Below are 11111 nucleotides of genomic sequence, written 5' to 3'. Positions count from 1 at the left end.
TTATTTTTAATTGGTTTAGTAATGCATTTAGTCTTTAATACCTACCCATTTTTATTAATTTGATCCTAATTTTAAATAACTCAACAAATTTAACTCTCTACATTTACAAATCAATTTGATCCTCAAACACATTTTTATCATAAATTAGAATTATAAACACATTAGAAATTTTAACTGGATAATGTTTTTATATTAGTCAACTAGCAAAGGTAACATTTATATTTTCTTCATAAAGGCATAAGGTGTAACAACCCGTTTTCAGTGAAATCAGAACAGTAGTTTCGGGACCACAAATCTAAAGTTGGAGAAAATTTTATTTTATTATTTTATGGTCTATTGTATGATATAAATACAATATTAAAATTTTGTCAAGAAATTTTACCGTTTACATACCTAATTTGATGAAAAGGACTAAATTGCATTAAGTGCAAAAGTTTAGTTCTAATAGCTATTGGTATTAAATAGTTATAGAAATTGAAATTTGAGGTCCTTATATAGTAATTAACTCATTAAAATGCTTAGTAGTTAAGCATGAATAGTCATCATTGGAAATTTCATGAAACATTAGGGTTAATTTTGGAAATTAAAGAATAAAGTTATATTAAATAAAAAAATCTATTATCATCATCATCCACCAAACATAAAAAAAAAAACCTAGCCATAGAAGCTTGAGATATTAGCAAGCTTATTTTGCTCAATTAGGTATGTATCATTGTCCCATTTTTGATGATTTCTATGTTTGCGAGATCGTAATAGCTTAATCTAGCTAGCTCGAGATTAATTTGTAAAACTGTTAAAGTATTTGATGAGTATGCTTGAATTATAAAATTTTATGATAGAAAATGAAAGGTTGTTATTAGATAAATAACTTTTATAAAGAGAATTTTGATGAAATTATCAATTAGGGATTAAATTGAAAAGATGATAAATTTATGGTAAAACTGTGAATTTTATTAAATATATTGGCTGTTATTAATATGTATAAAAATTGACTAGGTTTGATTAAGGATTAAATTGTATGAAAGTTATTTTTCGAGCATAGGGACTAAATTGTAACGAATTAAAAGTATAGGGGCAAAATAGTAATTCTTTTGAAATATATGCTGGACTAAATTGAATATGAATTGTATTGAATTGAGTTAAATTCATTCGTATAGATCCTAATAGACCTAGTACAGAGTTAGATAGAGGCAAAGGAAAAATATTGGATTAGCTACCTTCATATCTACGTACATTGTCGAGGTAAGTTCGTGTAATTTAATTGTACATTTATATGTGTTAAATTGATTTATTGTTTGTGAATTGTATAATTGCCATGAATAAATACCGATTGCATATCCAACAATTACTGAGTCCCGTTTGAACCTTATGAAATTCGTAGGATACAAATGACATGTCATTAGGTTTACCGATTTGGTTGGGGTCCTGCATGTGATGCGGACACACCACAGCTCTTATGAGCTTCCCGTTATTTAGCTCACATGAGCTTCCTGTTATTCAGCTTAGAGGAGCTTCCTGTTTACAGCTCGTATGAGCATATATGAATATGAATTGACAGATTACAGTTCAGTACACCTCGGGTGTACTACCCATGTATCCAACGATATTTTAAATGGTTCAATGGGAACAATTTTGTTATGAATTATACGAGTTCGATATGAACTATTACTGGTATATACATGAAACTCATGAAATATGATTACTTGATGAATTCATTCATGCGTGTTGGATCCTTTATGTGATTTACATGGCTAACATGTTGATGATATGTGTTTAGGCTTTTGGCCAAATTGGTTTGGATATATTTGTATGCTTACCTTAAATGTGAATAAATGGTAAGTTAAATTTCGAATTATATGAACTTACTAAGCTTAAATGCTTACTCTATGTTATTTTTCGTGTCTTATAGTAATTCAGAAGCTCGTACGGGTTGAAATTTAGTCAGAGCCATTTAACACTATCCATTGGCTCTTTTGGTACTTTTAGTGTAACAGTCTGTTTTCAGTGAAATAAGAACATGGTTTCAGGACCAAAAATCCGAAGTCGAAAAAATTCATTTCTATTAATATTATATGGTCTATAGTATGATAGAAATACCGTATAAAAGTTTTATTAAGAAATTTTACCGTTTGCATACCTAATTTGATGTAAAGGACTAAATTGCATTAAGTGCAAAAGTTGAGTTCTAATAGCTAAAGGAATTAAATAGCTATAGAATTTTAAATTAGAGGTCCTTATATGATAAATAGACCATTAAAATCCTTATGGTTAAGCATGAATAGTCATCATTGGAAATTTAATGAATTATTAAGGGTAATTTTGGAAATTAATGAATTAAGTGATATTAAATAAAAAAAATCTATTATCATCATCATCTACTACCAAAAAAAAAAGAAGAAGAAGAAAAGAAAGAAACCTAGCCATGGAAGGTTGAAATATTAGCAAGCTTGTTTTGCTTAGTTAGGTATGTATTCTTGTCTCGTTTTTAATGATTTCTATGTTTCCGAGATCGTAATAGCTTAATCTAGCTAACTTGGGGATTAATTTGCAAAATCATTAAAGTATTAGAGTTTTACCATTGATGAGTATGCTTGAATTATGAAATTTTATGATAGAAAATGAAATGTTGTTGTTAGATAAACAACTTTGTAAAGAGAATTTTGATGAAATTATCAATTAAGGATTAAATTGAAAAAGATGATAAATTTATGGTAAAATTGTGAATTTTATGAAAAATATGGGCTAGTATTAATATGTATAAAAATCGGCTAGACTTGTGTAAGGATTAAATTGCATGAAAGTTATTTTCCGAGCCTAGGGACTAAATTGTAATAAATTAAAAGTATAGGGGTAAAATAATAATTTGTCCAAAAATGTGTTGTTGGATTAAATTGAATATGAATTATATTGAATTGAGTTAAATTCATTCGTATAGATCCGATTAGAACTAGTACGGAGTTAAATCGAGGCAAAGGAAAAATATCGAATTAGTCGCCTTCGTATCTACATAAACTCGTCGAGGTAAGTTCATGTAATTAAATTGCACATTAATATGTGTTAAATTGAATTATTTTTTTTTGAATTGTACAATTGCCATGAATAAATACCGGCTATATATTCGACGATTACTAAGTCCCGTTTGAACCTTATGAAATTCGTAGAATACAAATGACATGTCATTAGGGTTACTGATTTGGTTGGGGTCCTACATGTGTTGCGGACACACCACAACTCTTATGAGCTTCCCGATACTCAGCTCACATGAGCTTCCCGTTATTTAGCTCGCATAAGCTTCTCGTTATTCAGCTTGAAAGAGCTTATTGTTTACAGCTCGTATGAGCATACAAGAATATGAAGTGATAGATTACAGTTCAGTACACCTCGTGTGTACTACTTGTGTATCTAATGATATTTTAAATGGTTCAATGGACATAGTTTTGTTATGAAATCATATGAGTTTGATATGAACTATTACCGGTATATACATAAAATACATGAAATGTGATTATTTGATGAATTCAAACATGTGTGTTGGATTTTATATGTGATTTTCATGGCTAATATGTCGGTGATCATGTGTTTAGGCTTTTGGCCAAATTGGTTGAGATATGTTATGTTTACTTACCTATTGTATGGATATATGGTAAGTTAAATTTCGTATTATATAAACATACTAAGCTTAAATGCTTACTTTGTGTTATTTTCCATGTTTTATAGTAATTTAGAAGCTCGTACGGGTTGGAAACTGGTCGGAGCTATTTCACATTATCCATCGGCTCTTTTGCTACTTTTAGTAAATTAATTCCGATTATAATGGCATGTATAGGTTATTTTGGCCAATGTTGGCATATAAGGGTTTTGTTGAGACTATCCAATTGAATGGGTTGTGTTTGATATATTTTGATATGTATATAAGTGACTTTATCATATCTGTTATGTGTTTGATTTGGTGGAGTGAAAGAAAGTAAAATGTGGTTTGAATATGCATACATGAATTTGGTCATCTAGGTAAGTTGAGATACTTGGTTGACATGTCTTTAAGTTTTCGTTTGAGGTGCCTAAGGGCATATTGGTTGGATGTGGTGATATTTCATGTTTAATACTTGATTTTGACTCGTTTTGAATGCCTTGATATGGCTTGTGGATGTGCAAACTTTTGTGTTTAGGTTGGTACCAAATTGGGTGAGAAATATGGCTTGGAAATGACCTATTTTCGTCCACACGGGCAGAGACACGAGCGTGTGTCTCAGGTGACACGGTCGTGTGTCCCCTGTATCTTTAAAATTATGCAAGTCAGTATGCTCAACACGGCCTAGCACACGGGCATGTGACTTGGCCGTATGACTCAATTCAGAGAGTTACACGGGTTGGGACATGGCCATGTGTCCCTATTTCGAATGCCCACATGGACTGAGACACGGGCGTGTCTCTTGACTGTGTGAGTCACACGACTGTGTGTCCTTGCAACTTTGAAAAATTTTGATGTTTTTTAAAAAATTCTTTGACTACCCGATCCAGTCCCGACTTGTTTCTAACACGTATTTTGGGCATCGATGACTCATATAAGGGACAATATGTTTGATTTCGATTGATTTCTGATATGAATGCTATATTATATGAAATGTCTAATTAATTAATCTGTAAACTTCGGTAATACTCTATAACCCTATTCTGGCGACGAATTCGGGTTAAGGGTGTTACATTTAGCAAATTAATTTCGGTTATAATGGCATGTATAGGTTAATTTGGCCAATGTTGGCATATAAGGATTTTGTTGAGACTAGCCATTTGAATGACTTGTGTTTGATATATTTTGATGTGTATATATATGTGGCCTTATCATATTCAATGTGTGTTTGGTATGGTTGAATGATGGAAATCTCATAGATATATTGATAATTGGTACCAAATAGTATATTTGGTACAATTATGCATATATGCATTTGAATATCTAGGTAAATTTGGATATTTGGTTGACATGTTATTAAGTTGTCATATGAGATGGCTAAGGGCATATTGGTTGTATGTTGTGATACTACATGTTTAAGATTTGATTTTCGCTTGATTTGAATGCCTTATTATGGCTTGTTGATGTGCAATTTGTTGTGTTTAGATTGGTACCAAATTGGGTGAGAAATGTGGCTTGAAAATAACTTATTTTTGTCCACACGGGCAGAGACACGGGCATGTGTCTTATCCGTGTGTACACAGCCGTGTGTCCCCTGTATATTTAAATTGCACAAGTTAGTATGCTCAACACGGCCTAGCATACGGGTGTGTGACTTGGCCGTGTGACCCAAGTCAGAGAGTTACACGGGCATGGACACGGGTTAGGACACGGTTGTGTGTCCTTATTCTAAATGCCCACACGGCCTAGCCACACGGCTGTGTGTCCCTTACAACTTTGAAAAATTTCAAAATTTTTTGAAAATTTTTTTGAGTGCCCGATTTAGTCCCGACTTGTTTCTAACGTGTACTTAGGCCTCGATGGCTCATATAATGGACAATATGTTTTATTTCCATTGATTTCTGATATGAATGCTATATTATATGAAATGTCTGATTAATTGATCTGTAAACTTTGGTAATGCTCTGTAATCCTGTTTCGGCGACAGATTCGGGTTAGGGGTGTTACATTTATTGGTATCAGAGCTACAGTTTAGTTTATTCTCAGACTAACGTAGCATATACGAGTCTAACTATACATGCCATTATATAACCTGTAATAGTGTGATATCTCCTGACCGTTTTAAAACATGTTTTCATATAGCAATGTCATCCAACCGAGCTGATTCCGATAAAGTAAAGAGTAACGCTTAAGCCTCCGTTCAAGGAGTACTTTCAAGTGGTACGAGGCCCGTATCTAAGGGCCAGAGAGGAGAGGCTGAAAAAGCCTTTTTCCAGATAATGAATAAACAGTTCACCGAGTTTGTATGAACGAACCCGGTTGCTCAACAACCTCTACCCCCTTTTGTTCCTCAATCGACTCCTGTTATTTCTCAAAGTACAAAACCTATTAGAATTGGTAAGCCTCTTGTTGATAAGATCCGTAAATACAGTGCTGAAGAATTTCGAGCTACAACTGAGGATGATCCTAAGAGAGCTAAATTCTGGTTAGAAAATACTATCAGAGTTCTTGACGAATTATCTTATTCTCTGGCTGAATGTTTTAAATGTGTAGTATCTCTGTTAAAAGATTCAGCTTACCAGTGGTGGAATACATTAATTTCTGTTGTGCCAAAAGAGAATATCACTTGGGAATTCTTTCAAACTGAGTTCCGAAAGAAATACATTAGTTAGAGGTTTCTTGACCCGAAACATAAAGTATTCCTGGAACTTCAACAAAGTCATATGGCAGTGTTTAAATATGCTCGAGAATGTATTCCAACTGAGACTGCAATGTGTAAGTGATTTGAAGATGGCTTAAATGAGGATATAAAACTATTATTCGGGATCCTCGAGTTGAAAGAATTTATTGTACTAGTAGATCGGGCATATAAAGCTGAAGAGCTGAGTAAAGAGAAAAGACAAGCTGAAATTGAAGCCAGAGATTCAAGAGATTGACTGGAAAGTCATATCAGTCAACATCGAAGAAATGAAAGAAATACCACGACCGTTCTACTACTTCTGTAGGATACTCTAGTAGAGATAGAGGTACCCGATGCTTCAGTCCTAAATCTTAGGCTACATATGTAGTGAGTATGGGTAATGCTAGAAACACTAGACCTAAGTGCAAACACAGTAACAAGCTACATTTTGGTGAGTTTCGAATGAAGAGTGGAGTTTGTTTTAGATGTGGTTCCTTTGACCACTATCTTATTGATTGCCCAGAGAAATCTGAAAAAGGTAGGCCGAACAACACAGCTACGAGAGGTAGACTACCTCGTAATCCTGGAAATGTGAGTGGTAGTCGTGATGTCATGAAAGACTCTACTATAAGGTCTGAAGCACAAACACTAGCTAGAGATTATGCTATTCGTACGCATGAAGATGCTTCTGTGCCAGATGTTATTACCAGTACTTTATCTTTTATTGATATTGATGTAATTGCTTTAATTGATCCCGGATCAACTCATTCATATGTTTGCACAAAATTAGTGTCTAGTAAAAGGTTACCTGTTGAGTCCACTGAATTTATGGTTAAAGTATTGAACCATCTAGATCAGTATGTTTTAATTGATAAGGTTTTCAAGAACTGTCCGTTAATGATTCGTGGTTACTGTTTTCTAGCTGATTTGATGCTATTACCGTTTGATGAATTTGATGTGATATTGGGCATGGATTGACTAACTCTGCATGATGTTTTAGTAAACTGTAGACGAAAGCATATCATATTGAAATGTTAGAATGGTGAGATACTTTATATTAAATCAGATAAATTATAAATGTAACACCCATATCCCTTGTCCGTCACCGGAATAGGGTTACGGAGCATTACCAAACTTTTCAAATCAAATACAAACATTTCATATCATTTAACATACATACTAGAAAATAATCATAAATCACTCGTATTGTCCCTTGTATGAGCCCTCGAGGCCCAAAAATTCAAATTAAAAACAAATCGAGACTAAATCGGAAACTTAGAGAATTTTTCACAAGATTTAAAAATTTTTCCTATGTGCAGGGGACACACACTTGTATACTAGGCTGTGTGAAAATACCTAGGCATTCTGTTTCTAAATTTTAAAGATGCAGGGGACACACGACCAAACCACACGCCCGTGTATTAGGCCGAGTGTCACACATGGTTGAGACACACGCCCGTGTCTTTATCCGTGTGGACAAAAATAGGCCATTTCAAGGCCACATTTCTCACTCATTTTGATACCAACCTAAACACAACATTTTAACACATCAATATATCCCAACAAACAATCAAACCAAGTCAAAATCATGTTTTAAACATAACATAACATCATTTTTATATATCAAAATACCTAAACTTACCTATTTAATCCATCTAACTAGTCTACTAAATTTAACCACAAATTGAATACAATAAACCTATATCATTTACAACAACATCACTAATATGTCTCATTTTCAACCCAACATATATATAAGCAAAATAATAATTATTAACATTTACACAAGACCAACTTTGATTAAATCCACACAAACCCTATACATGCCATATAAACCACATTGAACGTTTCAAAGACTATCGGAATAAGCTGGATAGTGTGACTTGATGTGTTGATTCGATCTTCTGACCTCACGAAAATCTACAAAGACATTAAACAACACAAGTAAGCTTAATGCAGCTTAGTAAGTTCGATGGGTTAAACATAAGTCTTACCAAACCTACTATACCAAAACAAACAAATAAATTCATTCAAGATAACTCCCTGCCATTCACAACTTTAATTGATGAATACACTTGTTTCAAATCAATACAAATAATAAACAATATGTCTTTCAATTTCAATACATAAATCACTTACCAAATCCACCCAAATCGAAGAACGACTTACGAATAAGAGTACATCATTTTTAAAAGCTCGAAGGCTGAACAGAAGCTCATGAGAGCTAAACAGAAACCCATAATAGTTGAACAGAAGCTTGTAAGAGCTGAACAGAAACCCATAAGGGTTAAACAAAAGCTCAAAAGAGCTAAACGAAAACTCATATGTGTTAAACAAAAGCTCGAGAGAGCTAAAAGGAAAGTAAACACGAAAGTTCGCAACAAATACTGAACCTCGATTTACTTGGGTAACTTGTTGTCATTTTCCTTCAATGTTGCCATGCGTCACATAACGAATGTACTCAAATCTCGCGTTCCACATAATCCGTGTATTCAGTTCAGAATTATAACTTCAACAATAATTCATTTTCAACAATAAAATAATTACATAATACCATTTATCAATTCCATATAAAATTTGAAGCTTAACCATACAAACTTACCTGGGTTAATTTTTAATATTGTAGAAGTTCAAAGACTATTATGTTAACTTTTCTTTTTCACGAGTATCTACGAGATCTTGATCTAAAATATAAAATTACTCATACATTGTCATATATTTCAGTTCCAATTCATTTCATAATTAAAACCCTTTAATTTTTCAAATTTACACAATTACCCTAAAATTTTATAACTTTTACAATTTAATCCATTAACTAGTTAATCTATCAAATGAACTAGTTTTTCTCAATTAATAGTTTATTTAAATATTCTAGGGTATCACATAGCCCTTGATAAAACATATATTTAATATGTAACCCTAATACTTTAACTTTTCACAATTTTGTCCTAAAATTAACATTTAACAAAATTACTTTATACAATCATCATATAACATAATTAAAGCTTTAAATCCATGTTTATTAATATAAACATCCTAAATTCATCAATGGTAACTCCCAAAATTTTCAATAAAATCATAAGCTAATGAAATACTTAGTTGGACCTAATTGTAAAAGTCTCAAAAACATAAAAATTTCAAGAAATGGGCAAGAATTAAACTTACATGAAGCAAAATTTTGAAAACCAGCTTAAGGGGACTATCCTATGGCGTTTTGGACAGACAATTGATGAAGAAATTGTTTAGAAACTTTTAGATTTCCAATTTAATATTTTAATTTCACTTTATTTACAAATTTGCCATTAAATGGCTTATTTTATTATTTTTTTCTTACTTATGCCGCCTTATCTATCCCACATGGGCATATTAACTCCTTAAGTCCTCATTTGTTTAATAATTAATCCATTTAATCATTATTTCTTATAATTAACAAATTTTGTACTTTTTTCAATTTAGTCATTTTTAATTAATTAACTATGAAAATGTTAAAAATTTCTATGGAAACTTTAATACTACCTTAATGACACTTATTAAATATTTATAAAAATATTTACGGCTCGATTTATGGAATCGAGGTCTCGATACCTCATTTTTTAAAACCACTTGACCTAATTATTTTTATTAAATACAAATCAATAATTCAAATATCTTTCTATTACCATATTTGACTCATAAATACTAAATAATAAAATTTACGAGCTTACCCATCGAATTTAGTGGTCTCAAACCACTATTTCCGACACCACTAAAAATTGGGCTGTTAAAAAATGGGTTGCCTATTGTGATATCAACTATGTCAGCGTAGAAATATGTGAGAAAAGGTTGCAATGCTTACCTTGCTTATGTATTGGATACTAAAGTGTTTGAGTCGAAGCTTGAATTAGTGCCAGCGGTTTGTGAGTATCTTGATGTGTTTCCAGAGGAGTTACCTGAATTACCGCCTGTTAGAGAAGTTAAATTTGCTATAAAACTTGTACCAGGAACAACACCGATATCTATAGCACCATATAGAATGGCTCTTACTGAGTTAAAAGAGTTAAAAGCACAGTTGCAAGAGTTGACTGATAGGGGTTTTGCTCGACCTAATTTTTCACCTTGGGGTGCACCGGTTCTGTTTGTTAAGAAAAAGGACAGATTGATGAGATTACGCATTGACTACCGTTAGCTCAACAAAGTTACAATCAAGAATAGATATCCCCTAACTTGTATTGACGATTTGTTTGACCAGTTGAAAGGTGCCACAGTGTTCTCGAAGATTGATCTTCGTTCTGGTTATTATCAGTTATGAGTGAAAGATTCAGATGTGCGAAAAACAACATTTAGAACCAAGCACGAACATTATGAATTTCTTGTGATGCTGTTTGGTTTAACTAACGCACCTGCAGTATTTATGGATTTGATGAATAGAATTTTCAGACCGTATTTAGATAAATTTGTATGATATTTATTGATGACATTCTGATATATTCCTGAGGTGAGACTGAACATGCTGAGCATCTGAACATTGTTTTGCAAACTTTGCGAGATAAACAATTATTTGCTAAATTTAACAAATGTGAATTTTAGCTTCGAGAAGTTGGTTGTCTGGGACACATAGTATCTACTGAAGGTATCAGAGTTGATTCGATTAAAATTTCAGTGATTATTAATTGGAAACCATCGAGAAACGTATTTGAAGTTAGAAGTTTTCTAGGATTAGTCGGTTATTACTAGAGTTTTGTAAAAGGGTTTTTGATGATACCTACACAGATGACACGACTATTACAAAAAGCTGTGAAGTTTGAATGGTCTGATAAATGTTAG

General features: G+C 32.5%; 1 protein-coding gene across 1 annotated transcript; it reads left to right on the top strand.

The window, feature by feature from the left end:
- Nucleotides 1-6701: 6701 nt before the first annotated feature.
- LOC107951831 (uncharacterized) lies at nt 6702-7239 on the top strand. The gene is made up of 2 exons (XM_016887015.1): nt 6702-7145; nt 7231-7239. Exons 1-2 carry the CDS (start codon nt 6702-6704, stop codon nt 7237-7239), a joined length of 453 nt encoding a protein of 150 aa, XP_016742504.1.
- The last annotated feature ends 3872 nt before the right edge of the window (nt 7240-11111 follow it).

The sequence above is a fragment of the Gossypium hirsutum genome, chromosome D12 (genome assembly GCF_007990345.1).
Source record: "Gossypium hirsutum isolate 1008001.06 chromosome D12, Gossypium_hirsutum_v2.1, whole genome shotgun sequence".
NCBI classification, from domain to species: domain Eukaryota; kingdom Viridiplantae; phylum Streptophyta; class Magnoliopsida; order Malvales; family Malvaceae; genus Gossypium; species Gossypium hirsutum.
The sequence above is the reverse complement of the archived record's forward strand: the minus strand, read 5'-3'. Positions and strand labels throughout refer to the sequence as shown.